At 36.8% G+C, this 22,100-nt stretch overlaps 1 protein-coding gene across 2 annotated transcripts in view; it reads left to right on the top strand.

Moving 5' to 3' along the window:
• The window catches only part of BANK1 (B cell scaffold protein with ankyrin repeats 1), a 352,647-nt gene that overhangs the window by 168,134 nt on the left and 162,413 nt on the right, over positions 1 to 22,100 (top strand). For both annotated transcript variants that reach the window (XM_017347389.3, XM_008267565.4), the window contains exon 7: positions 5,877 to 6,073. In XM_017347389.3, the coding sequence (XP_017202878.3) occupies positions 5,877 to 6,073 (197 nt within the window). The remainder of the gene's footprint in view (positions 1 to 5,876; positions 6,074 to 22,100) is intronic.

Genomic DNA, 22,100 nt, shown 5'->3' with positions numbered 1-22,100 from the left:
GTATCGGGCTGTTTTGATTATAACTTCCCTGTAATATGCCCTGAAATCTAGTATTGTGATGCCTCCAGCTTTGTTTTTGTTGTATATGATTGCTTTAGCTATTCAAGGTCTCCTGTGCCTCCATATGAATTTTAGCATCATTTTTTTCTAGATCTGGGAAGAAAGTCTTTGGTGTTTTCTTTGGTATAGCATTGAATCTATAAACTGCTTTTGGGAGAATGGACATTTTGATGATATTGATTCTTCCAATCCATGAACATGGCATATTTTTCCATTTTTTAAATCCCCTTCTATATCTTTCTTTAATGTTTTATGATTCTCATTATAGAGATCTTCGACATCCTTGGTTATATTTATTCCAAGGCATTTGATTGTTTTTGTGGCTATTGTGAATGGGATTGATCTTAGAAGTTCTTTCACAGCCATGGCATTGTCTGTTTATATAAAGGCTGTTGATTTCTGTGTAGTGACTTTGTATCCTGCTACTTTACCAAACTCTTATATGAGTTCCAATAGTCTCTTAGTGGAGTCTTTTGTATCTCCTTTATAGAATCATGTCACCTGCATATAGGAATAGTTTGACTTCATCCTTCCCAATTTGTATCCCTTTGATTTCTTTTTCTTGCCTAATGGCTCTGGTTGAAATTTCCAGGACTATATTCAATAGCAATGGTGAGAGTGGTCATCCCTCTCTGGTACTGGATTTCAGTGGAAATGCCCCCAACTTTTCTCCATTCAATATTATGCTGGCCATGAGTATATCATAAATTGCCTTAATTGTGGTGAGGAATGTTCCTTCTAAACCCAATTTGCTTAGAGTTTTCATCATGGCAGGGTGTTGTATTTTATCAAATGCTTTCTCTGCATCTATTGAGTTAATCATATTATTTTTGTTCAGCAGTTTGTTAATGTGGTGTATCATATTGATTGATTTTTGAATATTGCACCATCCCTGCATACCAGGGATAAATCGCACTTGGTCTGGATGAATGATCTTTCTGATGTACAGTTAGATTCAATTGGCCAGGATTTTGTTGAGGATTTTTACATCTATGTTCATCAGGGAGATTGGTCTATGGTTTTCTTTCTCTGTATCATCTTTTCTGGGTTTAGGAATTAAGGTGATATTGGCTTAGTAGAAAGACTTTGGGAGGATTCCCTCCCTATCAATTGTTTTGAATAATTTGAAAATAAATGGTGTTAGTTCTTCTTTAAATGTCTGGTAGAATTCAGCTGTGAAGCTTCCCAGTCCTGGGCTCTTCTTTGTTGGGAACACGTTTATTACTGATTCAATTTCTGTCTTGGTTATGGGTCTGTTTAGGTTTTCTTTGTCTTCATGGCTCAATTTAGGTAAGGTGTGGTTTCCAGAAAACTATCCATTTCTTCTAAGTTTCCCAGCTTATTGACATACAGCTCTCTGAGGTGGTATCTGAGGATTCTTTTTATTTCTGTGCTGTCTGTTGTTACATTTCCTTTACCATCTCTAATTTTACTGATTTGAGTCTTCTTTCTCCTTTTTTTGGTTAGTTGGCCCAATGGTGTGTGAGTATTGTTTATTTTTTCAAAAAACCTGTTTTACTGATCTTTTGTATCACTTTTTTCATTTCAATTTTGTTGATTTATTCTCTAATTTTAATAATTTCTTTTATTCTACTGGTTTTGGATTTGGTTTGCTGCTGTTTTTCTAGATCCTTGAGATACATAGAGAGTTCATTTATTTGGCACCTTTCCAGTTTCTTGATGTAGGCATCAATTGCTATAAACTTTCCTCTTAACACTGCTTTTGCTGTATCCCACAAATTTTGGTAAGTTGTATTGTTTTCATTTGTTTCCAGAAATTTTTTGACTTCTCTTTTGATTTTTTCTATGACCCACTGCTCATTCAGATTCATGTTGCTCATTCTCCATGTGTTTGCATATGATGCAGAGATTCTTGTGTTGTTAATTTCCAGCTTCATTGCATTGTGGTATGATAAGATGCATGGTATGATATTGATTTTTTTGAATTTGCTGAGACTCTGTTTATGACCTAGCATATGGTCAGTCCTAAAGAAAGTTCCATGCACTGGGATGAAATATTTTTGCTCTGTGGCTGTTTGGTGGAAGGCTTTGTAGATATCTGCTAGGTTTATTTGGTCTAAACTGTCAATTGGCTCTGTTGTTTCCTTGTAGATTTTCAGTCTGGTTAATCTGTCCATTGCTGAAAGTGGGATATTGAAGTCTCCTCTTATTATTGCATTTGAGTCTATATCTTCTATTAAATTCCTTAATAATTCTTTCAAATAGCCAGACACCCAATAATTAGGTGCATATACATTAATAATAGTCACATCTTTATGTTGAATTGATCCTTTAATCATTATATTGTTTCTTCTTTGTCTCTTTTACTAGTTTTTATGTTCAAGTCTATTTTGCCTGATATTAGGATGGTGACACCACCTCTTTTTTGGTTTCTGTTAGAATGCAATATCTTTTTCCAGCCTTTCACTTTCAGTCTGCATGTGTCTTTGTTGGTAAGGTGTGTTTCTTGTAGGCAGCAGATAGATGGGTTTTCTTTTTTATCCATTCAGCTAGTCTGTGTCTTTTAACTGGAGATTTGAGACCATTTACATTCAGTATGACTGTTATTCAATACTGTATTTTTCCTGCCACATTTCCTTAAGTAAACCTATTTTTGTATTTTGGATTTCATTTGTACTATTACTGGGTCATTTTCCATATTCATCTTCTTTTGAAGTGAAGTTCTTGATTCTGTGTTTCTGTGTGTAGCACATCCTTGAGCCAGAGTTGTAGGGCTGGGCATAAAGATACAAATTATTTCAATTTCTGTTTGTTGTGGAAAATCCTTATTTCTCCTTCATAAATGAGAGTTTTGCAGGGTACAGTATTCTGGGTTGACAGTTTTTTTTTGTTTTTTTTTTCTCTTAAGACTTGGAATATATCTTGCCCTTGTCTCCTTGCCTGTAGGGTTTGCATTGAGAAGTCCGGAGTGAGTCTAATTGGATTACCTCTGAATGTGATTTGTTGTTTCTCTAGGGCACATTTTAAGATCTGTTCTTTTGTTTCACTGAGCTGAGTGTTGCCACATGTGTCATGGTGAATTCCCCTTCTTGTCATGCCTGTTGGAGGTTTCTCTGTATTTCTTGTACTTGGATGTCTCTTTCAGTCTGCCTATTGTGGAATTTTTCTGATATAATTTCATTAAGAAGGTCTTCTAATCCGTTCTCTCCTTCCACAGCTTCTGGAACTCCTATGATCCATACGTTGGATCACTTGATAGAACCTTGTAAATCTCCAACTGTGATTTTTAATTTTCTAATTTCTTCTTGTGTTTGTTCTGACTGTATTATTTCTAGAAGTTTGTCTTCTACTTCTGATATTCGCTCTTCTATTTCATCTGTTCTATTTCTGAGAGATTCCATGGCATTTTTTTTTAATCTGGTCAATTGAATTTTCATTTCCAGTATTTCATTTTGGCTTCTCCTTAGAATCTCGATTTCTTGGGAGCGCTTTTCATTCAGATCTTGAATCTGTTTCTAATCGCTTCTAAGTAATCTGATTATTAATTTTCCGAATTCCTTTTCTGGCATGGTTTCAATTTCTTCTTCTTCAGCCTTCATTATTGAAGATCTAGATTGTTTCATTGGCCAATTTTTAGATTCTTCCATATTCTTATTCAGTATTTTTCCCTTGTTCTTCACCATTTCTGTTTGTTTTCTGATTGGTTCTATTTCAAAGTCGATTTCCCTCTGCTATGAGCTGCTATGTGTCTGTGCCTGTTGCCAGTGGAAGCAAGCGTCTCCACCTCCTGAAGCTTTGTTTATTTCTGGGTCCTTATGGAGGCAGGTACCAGGGCTTTGGTGTACTAAACCCCACCTACTTGGGGCTTGGGCTCCCTGCTCTCTTGTTTGTAGAAAGAGCTTTGGTTTTAATTGTTTAGAATTATTCATTATTATACAACTTGCATGATGGGGGGGGGGGAGGGAGTCACTCTGAATTGTTGTGATCATTGTTTCTGGAAGGGGTGTGTTGTGAGGTAGCCCCCACAATTGATGGGTTTGTGTGCAGGAGGCGAAAGCAGCAGCTCACTGCCCACTCTTGAAAATGTAAACAATTAATATGGCTTCTCCCCGCCCACTGCAGCTCTGTTTGTGGGGAGGGGGAAGAACCAGAGGGATCTGGCATGTCAGCCTCTCTACCCATCCCAGAATTTCTCCTTCCCCCTTAGAGCTCCAAATGCTGCTCACAAAATTTCCCCACTTATCAGTGTCTGCATCTCCATGGGCTCGCAACCTCTCACCTGGTTCACTGAAGGAGTGGCACCTGTCTCCTCTCTGGGTCTCTATGCCGTTCCTTCTCTATACTTCGGGCACCTCTCTACTTCCCCTGGTGTGGACCCGAGCAATCTCTGATGGACTGCTGGGCCACTCTGCACAAACTTTTCATGATTCCACCACCCACTTGTAACCCCTCTACTCATTGATTATCCGTATTTCCTTGCACGACTCAGAACATCCTCTTGCTATACCGCCATCTTGCTCAACTTCATTTCCCTGTTTTGTTTAACACGCAACCTAACAAACTAAATTTTTTGTATCCTGAAACACCAAAGTGAATGGGAAAGTCCATGTTTAATTCCTTTTCTTAACTTTTTCTTTCTTTAGTCCTTTCTTATTTCCCCCATTGTAAATGAAGCCATGCAGATTCATAGCTTTCAAAAATTTTAAAGTGAAGATTTTCCATTGACATAATTTGGTTAGAAGAAAATTAACTTTTGCTTTGTTCCTATAAGCCTTTATATCTTTGCTTCAGATAATATAGCTATTAAGCTTTTTATTCAGCTAGATGTGAAAGTATAGAATAATAAGCCATCACTCCATTAGTAACAGATTACTTTAATTATCTTTTTTTTTTAAAGATTTATTTATTTATTTGAAAGTCAGAGTTACACAGAGAGAGGAGAGGCAGAGAGAGAGAGGTCTTCCATCCGATAGTTCACTCCCCAATTGGCCGCAATGGCCAGAGCTGTGCAGATCCAAAGCCAGGAGCCAGGAGCCTTTTCTGGGTCTCCCACATGGTGCAGGGGCCCAAGGACTTGGGGCATTTTCTACTGCTTTCCCAGGCCATAGTAGAGAGCTGGATCAGAAGTGGAGCAGCCAGATCGGAAGTAGAACAGGCCAGGGCGTTAACCCGTTGTGCCACAGAGCTAGCCCCAATCTTATTTTTATATAATTAATATGTTTTAATTGATAATGGTAGTTATGAAATTCAAAATCTAAATCATTCATATGAAAGTTAAAAAACTGTGATGGGAATTTCCAAAATGAAGTTGCTTACAAAAGTGCTCATCTGTGTTTTCCATTCCAGTTATTTTTTGAAAGAAAAATTTCATGTAGAAATCTAATATAAATTTTCTTCAGTAACTTCATGTTCATTTCATCTTCAGAAAGAAGGAAACTAAACCTGGCAATGGAAAACTCAAAGTGGTTTTATAAATGAAACTACAGAATTTTGTGTTGTAGGATGTACCCAATGTCAGAGTGTATTCAAAAGGAATTATTCCAATATAATTCTTCTGTTTTATTGTGCTTTGTTTTACATTTAAGAGGTTGATGTGGCTCTCTGACCTTAACCCACAGATAAGAGTGGAGCATTAATGCCAGTGAGAATATTAGTTTATATTTAAATAGGAATTAGAAAAGGCAGGAAGATTCTACATCGCTAAAGACATTGATGGTTTCTTTTATCTAGACTTATACTGAAAGCCTGCTCTTGTTTGTGAGAATTACTTTCAGGTTGAGATTATGTTTGACTTTTTTATGTAACTGTAGATACAATAAATGCACTTTAAATTGTACTACTTCTTATGCTTACAGATACTCATTTCGAAGATATTCCAACTCTTCTTCACTGTGCAGCAAAATTTGGTTTAAAGAGCCTGGCTATTCATTTGCTTCAATGTTCCGGAGCAAGTTGGGCATCTCAGGTGAAAAATAAGGAAGGTTCAGACCCAGCACAAATTGCTGAAAGGTTTGGTCATAAGGAACTCAAGAAAATCTTTGAAGACTTCTCAGTAAGTTGTTCTTCATTATGTTTCTAAAACTCTTCATAAATGTGTATATACACGCAAGCAAGTGTTTTGCTTTCTTGGAAATAATGGTACTACACAGCTGGTTTCTGGTGTCTCTTGGTCCTGAGTTGTCCATTGTCGTCAAAAGCATTTTGCAAAATCAGTCAACCATTTTTAATATGACCATAAACCAACTATGACTCATTTCCCACCACTAACTATCCATTTTTAGAACTCATCTGGTCTTTCTAGCTTCTATGTACCTTGTTTGATATGGAGAAGAGATGGTAAGAAGGAAGTGAATGCCTGTTACCTTCATTCACACTATTAGGCACATGAAAGCAGATCAGTAGTTATTAGGTTATAGGACTATATGTTGACAATAGTTCAAAACGTCTACCTAGTAAAAAATCAGTTCATATTGCTTAAATGTGTTCCTCTTACACAATTCTTACTGACTGCCTGGAGAGTCTCAGTGACTTATTATTAAAGTGGAAACCCTGAATTTCAGAACACACTTCGAAGGGCGTTTGCTTTATAGGAATTCCCAAAGGAAGAATTTAATAGGGGATAATATCTCAGTACACAAAACATACTTTGTGCTTTCATATTCAAATTTAGAAAAGCAATTGTTATCTGTTTGTAAGAAAAGTATATACATTTTTTCCAGGTAGTGAACTAAAGCTCTGATATCTCTTAGGAAAATATAGTAGAACAACAAATATTCTGGTGAATATAGCAACATTTACCTTGGGATGCTCAGAAATAACATTCATTGTCAATGCACTGTTAATATAGACACTGAAATACTGCAAGTAGCTTCTAGTTATTTCAGCATTTCTTCTGATTATCAGTTTAAGTCAATCTAATCTTGAGCTTCTAAAAGGTCATTGGTATTTATGATTTCCAGACAGCTGATACCCAATAAAACTTTCTCCATTAAAAAAAATTGCAAAAATTGTTGTCAGAAGAGCATAGCTATCATCCACAAATTGGAATTAAAATAGTTTATATTTTGTCCAGATTTAAAATAAATACAGAACATGAAGTTTTTTGATAAAATTGATAAGCCATTAATTTTTTTATCTGTTTCTCTCAAATCAGATATAAGCATTGTTTTCATTCCTGGAAGAATTTTAGATAGTGATTTTCATATATATAATGTTCTCATATACACTGATGTTTAATGTTTATAGTTTATTCAGTGAATGCATTCATTTTATAATTAACCACCATATGTAGTCACTGTCAAAGCAACATGGCATCCGACTCTTGAAGTAAATGAGCCAATTCAACTTGAGAAATTTTCCCATAATACTGTTATTCAGAACATCCTGGGTGCCTATCTCATAATTCTCTGACACCCTACTGTCTACATCTTATGTTAAATTTTCCTCTAGAGTTCTCAGCAATCTGGGTTACTTCCTAAATAAGACAAACCCTGATTTTCATGAAATGATGCTTTCACTTCTTGCTATGCGGTGAAGATTTGGCATATGACAGATTCAGCCCCCTGAAAACTGCATATGCTCCATAAATAAAAAAAGCAGTCTGTAATGATGACAGCATACATGAAACTAAGTAGAAGGTTTAGGAGGTGAGAGTTGATGGATGTGATGTTTTCTTTTACATATCTTGGATATTGATATGTCTGCCCCTGCAACAATAGCTCTGGTGTAAGTCAACTGTTACATTGTCTCTAGGTAGCTATTCACTCTTTTGTAGTGGAAGCATTCAAATTCCAGTTATTCTTGATAATCATTCCATGGACTTTGTTAAATAATTTTATATATTCTCTGTATATATTTTGCAAGAATGTCTAAGGTAGACATTGGCATTACACATAGGATAGATATAAATTATTTTTTGAATACTAGGCTGTCAATAAGGAAGTGATTGTGGCTGTTACAAGGTACAAAAGATCTGTGTGTGCATTTTAATGGCTGTGGACAGTTTTAAATACAATAATTTTTCAAGCTATCAGAGGCTTTTTTGCAAATGTGTGATGAAGGAAATATGTATTAGGTTGTGATACACACAGGAAAGTGTTTCTTGGTGATTTATCCTATGAATTATTCTTCTATCAATTTGACTTAAAATACATTCAGAAATCATATAATTTTAGGGAAAATATGCCAAATAACCACATTTTGTGTGTGTTTTTAAAAGATTGACTGATTGATTAAGACAGAGTTACAAGGAGAGATGGAGAGGTCTCACATCCACTGGTCCACTTCCCATGTGACTGCAACAGCTGAAACTGGGCCAGTAGAAGCCAGGAGCCCAGAACATCATCCAAGTCTCCCCTTTATGTGAGAAGGGCCCAGGCACTTGGGCCATCCTCTGTTGCATTTCCAGGCTCATTGGCTGGCAGCTGGATTGGAAGTGGAGCAGCAGCCAGGACTCAAATCTGTGCTTATATGAGATGCTGGTGACACAAGAGGTATCTTAACCTGCTGTGACAGTGCCAGTCCTTCAACATATTGACATTATTTATTTTAAACTATGTAGCTATGTCATTTTACAATTATTTATGAGCCTGATAGAAGAAAAACTGTGGAAACTCATTATACTAGTGAAATATGTCTTTCTTTAATAATATTTATATGGCTTTAGTATTATAATAACATTCTGACAAATCTAAGATTGTCATGTAGGCATTCAGACTTTCCATATATTGTTGTTTAAGAAGAGTTAAAAAGGAACAGCTGTCTTCCAGGTTAAAGGCTTACAATTCAACACTGGGACACATTTCTGAACTTAAGAAATATCTTTAAGTTTCAACATATTTTTCACTCAACTGACTTAATTTTTTCAGTTATTCTTAGTCCCCCATCAATGAAACATTTTCCATTCTAGGATCTCACAGAGAGGGCGCAGTGAGTTGGCTCATACTGAATAAAGTTAGTAGAAGGAAAAAAATCATGATTTTAGAAAAATACAGAAAGCAAAAGCATGAACAAGCATTCATAAACCAAATGGCAGATCATTATTTACTACACAGAGGAGAAAGAGGGTGAGAAAGAGGGGGGAGGAAGACAAGGAATCTGAAATCCCTATGCTTTATTTTTTATGACTTTTTTTTCCTTTGAGATGTTGATAATTTATATATAATCTAATATAGTTTGTTCATTATGAATAAATAGCTTTCTGGTATTGGTAAAGTTATTTAACTAGAACCTATGCTTCTTTCAAGTTTTCCATACAATTACTACATGATAATGCCATATATTTCTATTATCCATAAAATCTGTCATGTACCTGCACATTTTTCAGTTTCTGACATTGTGTGTAAGAATTAATGAGAACTATATGGACCAAGAGGGAAATATTTGGTTGTTAAATTCACACTTGTTATGTAGAAGGAAAGCACAAACCATTCCAAATAACAAATAGCACTATTAATGCTTACTATTTTACAATGTATATTCTAAATAAAATGAAATATTGAAAACAAACTGTATCTTGCCGTCTGAAGATTAAATGGACAACAAAGAATATAAGTTTTAAACTATATAATGTGAGCAAAATTTCCCTCTATTTCAAGTCTGCTACCCATCCAACTCCATCATTTTATCTGTCACACAATAATTATGGCAATGTATAAATATATAAGGAATATACATCCTCCCCTGTTGGCTAGAAATGGTATTTTTTCTGTCATTTCAAAAATTTCTCACTCAGTACTTTATATGTACTGCTTTGCTCTCACATAAATAGTGTCATCTAATACATACTAGTAGTATATGGCTCAGTTTAAATGGCAGAATGCACTGCTTTTACTATGTAGTTTTCTTCATTACAATTCTACAAGTTCATATGGGTAATGGATTCCCCTCCCCTCCACTGTCAGGTGCACAGCAGGTGCTCAGCACATATTTACTGGTTGATAGGGTAGAAGGCAACTATATAATTTAAGGATGTATTTGATATCAATTACTCAGTGTTTACTTCAACGTTTTTTTTTTTTTTAACTTTTATTTAATGAATATAAATTTCCAAAGTACAGCTTATGGATTACAATGGCTTCCCCCCCATAATGTCCCTCCCACCCGCAACCCTCCCCTTTCCCACTCCCTCTCCCATTCCATTCACATCAAGATTCATTTTCGATTCTCTTTATGTACAGAAGATCAGTTTAGCATACATTAAGTAAAGATTTCAACAGTTTGCTCCCACACAGAAACATAAAGTGAAAAATACTGTTTGAGTACTAATTATAGCATTAAATCACAATGTACAGCACACTAAGGACAAAGATCCTACATGAGGAGTAAGTGCACAGTGCCTCCTGTTGCTGACTTAACAAATTGACACTCTTGTTTATGGCATCAATAATCACCCTAGGCTCTTGTCATGAGCTGCCAAGGCTATGGAAGCCCCCTGAGTTCACTGACTCTGATCATATTTAGACAAGGCCATGGTCAAAGTGGAAGTTCTCTCCTCCCTTCAGAGAAAGGTACCTCCTTCTTAGATGACCCATTCTTTCCACTGGGATCTCACCCGCAGAGATCTTTCATTTAGGTTTTTTCTCCCCCCGCCCAGAGTGTCTTGGCTTTCCATGCCTGAAATACTCTCATGGGCTTTTCAGCTGGATCCGCATGCCTTAAGGGCTGATTCTGAGGCCAGAGTGCTGTTTAGGACATCTGCCATTCTATGGGTCTGCTGTGTATCTCACTTCCCATGTTGGATCATTCTCTCCCTTTTTTATTCTATCAGCTAGTATTTGCAGAAACTAGTCTTGTTTATGTGATCCCTTTGGTTCTTAGTCCTATCATTATGATCAATTGTGAACAGAAATTGATCACTGGGACTAGTGAGATGGCATTGGTACATGCCACCTTGATGGGATTGAATTGGAATCCCCTGGTATGTTTCTAACTCTACCGTTTGAGGTAAGTCAGCTTGAGCATGTCCCGAATTGCACATCTCTTCCCTCTCTTATTCCCACTCTTATATTTAACAGCAATCACTTTTCAGTAAAGTTTCAGCACTTAAGAAGAATTGTGTATTGATTACAGTATTCAACCAAAAGTATTAAGTAGAACAAACAAACAAACAAAATACTAAGAGGGATAACATATTAAGTTGCTCATCAACAGTCAGGGTGAGGGCTGATCAACATTGTTTTTTTGATTATTTATAAACAAATAGTCCAACTCCTATCTACAGTATCTATTTGTAATAGGCCAGACTATACTGAATTTCAGAATTCTGGCTTGGGTTCAATATTGATGTTCTGCTAGAATTGAAGAAACTGGAACCACATAACTGCATCTGGCAGCATGCATTACAAATCCACGTCTCAATGATGCTTCTGGAGCTACTTAGCAATCTCTAAAAATCCCATAAAAGGCACCAAAGCAGTTATTACAAGATTTTCTCTGCCCCAAGTTTTCAAACCTAGTTATGATGCCCTAACTTTGTACCTCTCAGTATCTTTTTCAAACATCCTTAATTCTGTCCCTTCTTTGTCAAATTTTTAATTTTCTACTACTCATAAAACCGTAGTTATTGAACAGATTCAAACCTAACTATCAAAAACCAAGTTTGTATCCTTGAGAAAAAAAAATTACCTACACATTGTTTTGATTAAATAAGTAGGAAAACATTAAATACAGAAAAGATCCACAAAAATGACATTGCATTCACCTTATTTTCTTTTTATTGTTATTCATATGAAGTTTAGATCTCACCATCAATCACATTGGCTCTTTTTGTATCTCTCTGAATGAGCATGTTTAAAGCATATATAAATGAAATGTCTTTAAAGCATGCATGATGAAAAAAAATGCACAGACTTCAGAAATGTGTGTACCAAAATAAACACCTTTTCACTTCACTTCAACAAACTTTTTCCAGCACCTTTGAATATGCTTTACATATACATGTGTATTTTTTATTGTTTGTGCTAGGCACTTTCACATTGATTCTAAGACCAATCTGAATGCATTGGGTATTTTTACTTTCATTTTATCAGGAAATTAAACATCAAGGACAATGTCACTTGCTTGTGGCTACATGCTAATCAGGCAGCATTGGATTTCTCATCTAAGTCCTACTCTTTTCCATTTAATGATTTTTTAAAACTGCATAGTTTTGTTTTCTTGAAGTTGAATACTATTAACATATATTTCATCATTCATCTTCAATATTTGCATTCTAGTAGTATGTTTTATAGATACATATGTGTTTGTATACAGATACCCTTAAATCTTACACTATATGAAAAGAATTTGCTGGTAAGCATTAGAGCCAAGGAAACAAAGAAAAAACCATCCCCACATTCACAAAACAGCCTGCATTAAATTGGGAAATATTTTTACATTGAAATTTTAAGAATTTTTGTCATTATTTTGATTTTCACAAAATAACTTGCAGTAACCAGTACATAAGACATTTTTCCCCTCAAAACAATTTGGCAGCAAGTGAATTGATATTTTATTCCAGATCATAGCATATTTTACTTAGATAAAACAATGTCTAATGAAGCACCCCACAGTCATTTCTGGTTGGAATCCAAAGACTTGTCTGGTGAAAAATAATTACAGGATTTTAGGGGAAGCACATGGATTCAATTCTGACTGGGATCACATCTGCATTCAATGGAAAAAGGGTATGTCAGTAAAAGGGGAAAATATGCAATCATTTCTCTCCCTAAATCATGAATGCTTGGGGCTGAAGTCCCTTGGTGGCTTATACTCAGTGAGCACAGTACCTCAGACAACTGAAAGCCTCATTGCTGCTAAACTTGTTCATAATAAATGAAATAATAGCAGATATCTCTGCCAACAATGAAATTGCTAAACATAAAAATGTCCAAAACTTCTACATAAGTTTTTAAAGACCCTGAAATCGATGGCAGTGTCATAATTGGAGCAATTATGATCATCTACAATCTATGTGGAAAAGAAGATAAATAATAGGACTTCAGTGGTGGCAATTTGGTGCAGCAGTTAAATGGCCACTTGGGAAGCCTGCGCCCTATATCAGAGTGCCCAGCTCCATTTTCAATTCAACATTTCTGCTAATGGGCAGAGAAAGCAGGTAATGGATCAAGTACTAGGATTCCTGCTAGTCACATGGAAGACCCAAATGGAGATCTGGGTTTGTCCTTTGGTATGGCTATTGAGGGCATTTGGGGAGTGAAACAGCAGATGGAAGATCTATTACTACCTCTCTGTCTCTCAAATCAACTGAAAATAAATGAACAGGATTTCAAATAAGAAGAATTTAATGGAGAGATATGAACTATGCATCTGTGTGAAAAGAATTGGATATGCAGATGTAGGAAGACACAGAACACATGTAAGCTCTGATTTCTGGAGTCATAATACTCTTGTTACTTGTTATTTTTTCACACTATCCTTTGACTTGTTTATGAAAGGACTGTATCTGCTTTTAAAGTTTTAGTATTTAATATAGTATTTTAGTGAAATATACAAGAAATGCTTGTAGAGGCCCCACAAAACAGAAACACTGCTTAATGGCAGGTATTTTAAATTTCAGGGCTTTGTGTATTTTTGCCTACTTTGTTATTCGGAGAAAATACTTGATTTTTAATTATGTATTTCTTTATACATTGTCTCCCAGGTTATATGCTTAATGCAACAAACATGAGACAACTAAATTCACTCTGGAGAAAAATATAGTATTAATTTTTCCAAATTCATTTTATAACTGTAAGATGTCAACATAAGAAATCCCTCATTTGGCTGTACATCAGTAGAATGACCATTAGGAAAGACATTTCTCATGGCCATTAAGCCCAGTATGTGAAACTACTTAGAGTAATCTCCCTCTCCCTGAAATGGTATTAGTTCAGTTTAACAGTTGAGCAAAAGCCCCATTTGTAATTCTTAGGGAGAACCATTCACAGAAGTCACAGCTGCTGTTTTCTCAGTATGTTGCTATGTAATAAATGATTCATATTTTCATAAAGTTCCTAGCTACCAGTATCTGCAAGCTCTCTCTTTATGTGCAAGACATAATCCTAAAATGTTTTCTTGTGACCTTACCCTTACTCTGCCACCATACACAAGGAAACAGAAGCACCAATGTCAGACCACTGTGTAGCAGTGTCACAGGAGTGTAGTCGTGGGTGACAGGAAGCAAGCATCACTGGGGAAAGCAAGGTGAGTGAATCACACAGGTGGTCCTTGAGCGTTCTTTTCATCCCAAACACACATATAATTGCATTGTCATTTTTATATCACAGCAAGTGAAATTAGCCCTAATGTCCAAGAAAAGCAGAGATTTTGTGTGGGGAGCAACTCGGACTAGACTAAGTTACTGGAATTAAGACTTATTCTATGCATCTGCTTTCCCACAATATGGCGCTGAGAAGGGAGAAGCAGCTTCTACACAGCTGCCTCCAGTTCAACCAATAAACTGTAGGACCTGCTCCTGATTGGAGGAGAGCAGCGTACTTGGCGTGTGGGTAGCAGAGTTGGGATTGGTGGAAGAGGACTATAAAGGAGGAGAGAGACGGCATGCACGAGGAACATCTAAGAGGAACATCTATCTGAAGGTACACCTGAGCAGCCCCCGAGAGAGCCGGCCGGCGGTGTGCCGCTCCCCTGCGGAAGTGGGGAATGTGGCAGGGGGAACCGCCCTTCCACGGAGGTGGAAGGGATGGTAGCCAACCCGGGAAGAACCAGCAGCAAACCCGGGGAGGGCCGAGCAGACAAAAGAACAGCGCAGGGTCCTGTGTCCTTCCTCCGCGAAGACGGGGAGCAACAATTTTATAATACAAATATATAATGTGTTTATGTTTTCAATTTCTGGAATAGGTACAGTTTATGATCTTCATGATTTAGTGCTATATTCTCATTTAAAAAGAAAGACGGCCGGCGCCGCGGCTCACTAGGCTAATCCTCCGCCTAGCGGCGCCGGCACACCGGGTTCTAGTCCCGGTCGGGGCGCCGGATTCTGTCCCGGTTGCCCCTCTTCCAGGCCAGCCCTCTGCTGTGGCCAGGGAGTGCAGTGGAGGATGGCCCAGGTGCTTGGGCCCTGCACCCCATGGGAGACCAGGAAAAGCACCTGGCTCCTGGCTCCTGCCATCGGATCGGTGCGGTGCGCCGGCCGCAGCGCGCCGGCCGCGGCGGCCATTGGAGGGTGAACCAACGGCAAAGGAAGACCTTTCTCTCTGTCTCTCTCTCTCACTGTCCACTCTGCCTGTCAAAAAAAAAAAAAAAAAAAAAAAGAAAAAAAAAGAAAAAGAAAGACATTTCTTATATATATTTGTTATTTGTATTCCAAGATCTATTTTACTTCTATACTTCTCCCAATTAAATAATCAGTATTTTAAAACAACTTATTGCTTAAAAATATTTTCAGAATAATGGCTTCTTTGATAAATTCAAGAAGGCAGTGTGTCCTGGCAACAGCAGAACAGTAGAAGTCACATCTCCTTATCCCAGACAGAGGAAAGTCTTAGCCTTTTGACCAGATGTCATAATTTCTTTCCTACTGAGGATTATATTGCCATATTTATTTTCCTTACCTTTGTAAAAATACTCCACAGATCTAGGTCAAGCCCCCGAGTTTATAGTGAAAGTCCATTGCCCATTGTCCTCATCATAAGAGTATACGAATAACAGTCACAATGATAAATTCAGCACCGCAAATCTATATTTCCAAATTATTCATATGACTTTGGCTCTTTTTTTCATTGTATCAAAAGCCATAGCTACTAGTAATGCAACCACAGAATATGAGGACAAGCAACAGGATTTTGATTGACTATGGTTCAGTAGTTAGTGATGTTTATGATCCTTATATGTGTTAAAATTAATTGGACACTCTCACAGGTAGCAAGGCACTCATGACAATCATAGAAGGAAGTAGCATGGCCGTGCTTATAGTTCTTCTCCAATAAATATCATTAATATATCATTAAATAATTTGTATATTCATTAATTGGAATCAGTATCTCATTCTAAATAGATAACTCATTATTTGTGATATATTTGTGTCTAATGTTGTAGGTCTCTTGTATCCTACTAAGGGTCACGTCCCCTACATTTGGTAGCTAAATGATCTTTAAAGTTCTTTGGAAATTTAAGCTTTCATAATTCTTAGATATCTAATTTCTCAAAAGCCTTCTAAACTTGGGTCTTTTTTTTCCGGGCCTTTTTCAAACCGATTAGCTTGCATAGAACAGAGTAGTCTAGAGCTGCCACTTACATGCTTGCTGGTCAAGAGGAAATGTGATCTCAGAGAGTGCAAAATTAATCACAAATGCTAATTAAAGCAATCAGTATTGGCATCACAGCTTTAGAGTGGGCCTCATGAAATAAACACAATGGCATTGTCCTTTCCAAAGGAAAGTATGCGAGACAAATGAAATAAAATTTCATTGGAAAAATATGGTTCTTAGAAATTCTTCTCTATTAATTGGCTTTGAATTTTAATCACTCTTGATGCTTGAGATAGAAGAGGGTATTTAATATAATCCCATGTAGATTGGGTACATACTTTTCTATTAATAACATAGCATCACTTCAATTTTAAATTTATGTGAGGGCCTTTCTATAGCTTGACTGCATGTGGAAATAACACATGCATATTGAAAATCAGACAGAGTGTTCATCAAATATACCTCTGAGCCTGAGCAATATGATTTGTTTTTCATCTTTTCTTATGCAGCAAAACTTTCTTTGTGATGTAAAAAAGTAAAGGTTATGATCATATTTCCTTGGTTCTAAAAATATGTAGTATTAAAGAAAAATAGATGGTACCAGTTGAAGGTTAAATTTTAGATTTGTTTGCAATAAATTAATCAACTCTCAGCTGAGCCAGAAAACCAATAGACTTTCTAATTTTAGTGTAGCAAATCAGTGTATTGACATTAATTCAATGAATATTTACTGAGTACCCATTAGGTACTATGAATGATTATAAAATCCTGGAATTCAGAGCAGACCAAGTCTACTACATTAATGCAAAAACACTACAAACGCATAAACAAGATACATAGTATGTCACAAGGGCATTACTGTTTAAAGTTAAGAACAAATAGAAAGAACCATCTGTGTAGAATCGTGTGTGGGAGGAATTGGGGGTATAATTTTGAAGTGAGTAGTCTGGAAAGTACTTTCTAAGGAGACCTTTTGGTTACAACCTGAAAACTATGAAGGCAAAAGATACATAGGTATCTGTTAGGTCTGGAATAGCTTAGGGTTCTGGCCATTTCTCCCAGAAAGGAGAGAAAGATAAAGGAGATGGAGACCAACTTCAGCAGAGACAGGTTGCTTTGTTGGGATCAAAGAGGTTGGCACAGTCTGTTCTTTCCAAGAGACTGACTGCCAGGCATGTTTAGAATTCAGGTTTTTAGCTGGTTAAGGAGGGAATTTACCACTATCCAGGGGAGGAGGTAGGGGGCTCTTTGAAGTCTCATGGAATTTTTCCCCTTATCTGTTTCATAGCTGCCCTGTGCAGCTCATCTGCTTTGCCATTTGCATTACAAGCAGTTGAGAAGGGTCTGGTTAGGCACCAAGGATCTCCACAAAAGGGAGGAAGTGGGGCTGGGAGTTGGTTGAGGGGGAAGAAAGGGAGGAGGGGAAAGGTGAGACAAGTCCTTTAGTATCTAGGAGGAAAGTTTCCAGTAAGAAAAAACAGCACAGAAAGTGCAGAGGCCCTGAAGTGGTATTCCCATTTTCAAAAAATAGCAAATTGTTCAATGTGACTGAAGCAGAGCAAATGAAGGAGAAAGAGAGCAGTAATAGATGGTGTCAGAATGGTAACTAACCAGACTTTGTAGTGCCTTCCAGGCAATGCTAAGGATAGAGGATTTGGGAGAAAGAAAGTCATTGGAGAATTCTTAGAACAGGGGGTGGCATCATAGTGGGTTAAAATGCTGCTTGTGACATAGGCATCCTATACAGGAGAACCAGTTCATGTGCCAGCCCCTCTACTTCTTATCTAGCTTCCAATTACTGCACTGGGAAGGCATGGGAACATGGTGCAAGTACTTGGGCCCCTGCCACCCACTTGGGAGACCAGGATAGAGTTTCAGGATTCTGGCTTGGGCCTAGCCCAGTCCTGCTTGGTGTGGCTATTTTGGAAGTGAACCTACAGTTAGCAGATCTCTGTCTCTCCCTCTCTGTCTTCCCTTCTGTCTTTCAAATACACAAATCATTTTTTAAAATGAATTCTTTGGACAGATGTGATGTGTTCTGTTTTAAATTGGACAGAATCTTACCTGTATTGACAAAAGGCTATGCACAGCAAGGACAGGAGAGATGAGAACTGATTGGAGACTATTCCAGCAATCAAATGATAGACTGTAGAAAAATAGTAGTCCAGCTTGGGACAACAGCAGCAAAGACAATTAGAAGTGATCGAATTTGAAATATGCCAGTATTGTCACGCTGAATCAAGATTTGCTGATTCTTTTGCAGTATGAGAAAAAAAAATGAGTACTTACTGATATCTCTAATAATGTTGACAGAGGAAGTAGAGGAATTAATTGCCATTTATTAAAAATGAGGAATATTATATGAAGAATGAGCTTCCAGTAAGATCAATAGATTTATTTTAGACATATTACATTTGAAAAGCCTACTAGATATTACAAAGTTTATATAATAATCAACTTTCAAATACTACTAACAAGTCAGCCAAGATTGGACAGAGAATCAGCTACTGGACTCAGCAATGCATGTGTGTGTTTATGCATGTTTTAATATTTTTCTCCCTGAAATTTAAAGTAATATGCCTTTCCAAATCTTGGAAAGTTAAAACTAAGATATTTTGACAAATAAGAGAGATTAAAGTAAAATTTTCTAAGGAAGCATGAACTTTATAATACTTTGGGAACAATTCTGATGAATAACTTGCCCTAGTCTGTCCTAAAGACATTTTACCAGCTGTTTGTGGAAATAAGAGTGAAGCATGGTGCTGCTTCAGATAGACTTCTCCCGACATGTAGTTCAGAATCCTTCATGAAAATCTAGGGGAAGAAACAGTTAGCCTCCAATTGGAACGATTGTCTTAGAAAGTGAGCTATCCAAGAACAAAATCAGATGTTCTTATCTGTCAGACATTAATGTCCATTCAAATTGACAAATCTTAATTTTAGATCCTTGATTTGAGCCTGGGGCTGAGATTTCAGCCTAAGCAAGCACATTTCTCTCTTTATTAGTGTTTAATTTTCATTTCACAGTACTGCCGAGTCCACTTATTCAAATCTAGCTCTCAGTGAAAACATTAGTAAGCCAATTAATCCATTTCCTTAATGAGAACTCTCTATTACAAAAATGGATAACTACACAGACTTATATTGAACCTATCAATCTTACATTTGGAGGGGAGAACACCAATTATCCAGGCAATCTGGTTCATTACTGTGGTATTGGACAGTGTTGCTAAACAAGCCTACAGTGCAATTACAATAGCACTATGGAGTAGGGAGTGCTTAGAGGTGAAAAAGTGTTGAGGGCTTTTAATATGCTAGGTCGAATTGGAAGCCTTATTATGCACCACCTCATTGCATGCTTTCCATACCCTCAAAGAGTTTCTGCTTAGTTTACATTTGGGGTAAACTGAGGTTCACAAGTTGAAGAGTTAGTGAACTATAAATGCATCAAGTGTCCTTCAAAAGACAGCTATCCATAAACAGGAGGATGCACTAATTTGATGGTCTTACCTTGTGATTTCTCTGGTGATTAGAATGGTCATTTCCAATTTCGGCATAGAAAATATCCCCTCAAAAAACTCCTACTGCTGCATGGTTTCACAAGCCCCTCTTCTCTAGAATTCTTGAATAACAAAAGTGCTTTGAGGGAGGAAGAGATATTATGGAAAACTTACTGGAGGATATAATTTGGTTGGTGGTCAAGAAAAGGGATGCTGAATCTGAGATATGGGTGTTGAAATCTGGCCAAATGTAAAAGGTTGGCAAAAATACTAGAAACTAAATGCAGAGGTTCTAAGGCCCTTAAGAAGGGTAAAAGGGTATGATGGCAATGGCACTGGAGGAGCCAAAGAAAGTCCAAACGAATAGTGAGTTTCCTGACAAGTGTTATGTTAAATGTTCCTAAGGTAGCTTTTACTTAAAGATTGACATTAGGTGTACACACACACACACATATATTTACTATTGATCTACAAAGACAATTACATATTTATTTAATCCTGTCAATCATTATCCTCATTTTTACAAAGGACACTAAACTGGAAGAATTAAGTAACTTTTTCAAAAATAAAAACTATCCGATCGTCTTCAAAACAAATAGAAAACAGATAGTATAATTGCAAACTTTAGTAATTAATCATTATAAATATGGAATGTTAGAAAATATTTTATTATTTTTTTTGTTTTTTTAAAACTATTTTCTGGTAAGATCACCTTTTTATTCCTATTCTATCTGCTACCTCCACTACATTGCTCTCTGCAGTCCGTATTTTTGTCTGACATGAAAATTTAGGTATAAAGTGGCTCAATTTAGCTTTAAAATACCATCTAAATTTAGATACAAGGTAAGCATTTCCTCCCAACTGTCCAAAGTTGAGCTCCTATCTCCCTCTCAGATCTCTTTTTCCCCTTCCATTCAACATTCCAGTTAAGAGGTCCACTCTTTATTTATACAGGCATTTAAGCCAAAGCCTCCTATTGTAGGGCCATCATTATATCTCACTAATTGGAGGACTTGCCTCTTTCCCCTCTGTCACTCTCTTTGTTCAGGTTCCCATCATCAGTCATTTAATGAGTCCTCTTTACATCTGCTGTTTTCCTATAACACTCTCAGCACTGTGGCCAGAATGGGTTATGTCTTGATTGCCGCCATGCCACTCTCCTGCACAACCCTCTTTAAATTTTTCTTTGTTCTAAGGACAGAGTATTAATCTGTTAGTATGACTTCGAGCTTACTACTTTGATTTCATTTCTTTAAAAATTTCCATTCTAATACCACATATTTACTTAATGTTATTAAATTTATTGAATTTTTCAAGTTATTTATAATCTCTCACTTTTGGCCTCTGCTCATCTTAGGACTGCAGTAGCAATTGTTTACTTCTTCTCCTGACTAGCTGTTATTGATTCTTTGAAATGCAGTTCAGACATGGGAAGGCACTTCTGATTGCTTAGATGATATCCTTATTAACAATGCTATCACACTTCTTATAATCATACCACATTGTCACATCATTCAAAGCAATGTCCATTTCATTAATATTTGTATCCTTAAACCAAGCCACAGTATCTATTTATATTTAAAAATATTTGCTAAATGAAGAAATTTATTTTACTTTTAAATGCTGCAACATCTTAAATGATTACAAATGATGCTTCCTCATGTTTCTACCTTCTCCCTCATTTAGTTCCCAGCATTTTATCTCTCATGTCCACACATGAAATCAGCTAACATCTAATTTGAACACTTATTTTAAATTATGGAATTATAAGTAGAACAACTGTAAATTCTTTAGGATTCTGTTTCTGAGGAAAGAGTTCAAAGTTTCTTTGTACAGTGGCTTAACTTTAAAATGTAATCTAATTTTAGAATTTTTGTTAGCTTGCAAATTTATTTCCCATAAGAGACCAGTGTCAAGATATGTTCACAGCTATTTCACTTATTTATGCTGTTTTCTCAATCCAGCTTTCTAGCTTAGGATGAAAGGGTCTACAGAGAAATATCAGCCTCTAGATCCTTCACTGAGAGAGAACAAGCTCAAGATGCCCACTCCCAGCTCCGTGCCACTGTGTGCTTTACTAGAGGTATTTTCCACTTGGGTGATGGAGAAGTCTGCCTGATGGCACAGAATTTTCTGCATGCATTAAAAGCAGACTCTGAGGCTGTGGACTGAGAGCAGTTTTGTGGAATGACTTTGGATGTTGCAGCTGCAGAATCAATTAAGGATGAATAGAGTCCCAGGTTTCCAATTTTAGTAATAACAGAAAAATGAAAATGCTGAGGCTAGTGGTCGCCCAGATGTTTCAGCTGTGCTGACTGGCACATCACTGTGGATTCTTCCTGATGTTTCTCTGGTTCTTGGGCTTACCCTCCGATGTCAATAACTCTTG

The sequence above is a fragment of the Oryctolagus cuniculus genome, chromosome 8 (assembly GCF_964237555.1).
Source record: "Oryctolagus cuniculus chromosome 8, mOryCun1.1, whole genome shotgun sequence".
In the NCBI taxonomy this organism is placed as follows: domain Eukaryota; kingdom Metazoa; phylum Chordata; class Mammalia; order Lagomorpha; family Leporidae; genus Oryctolagus; species Oryctolagus cuniculus.
The sequence above is the reverse complement of the archived record's forward strand: the minus strand, read 5'-3'. Positions and strand labels throughout refer to the sequence as shown.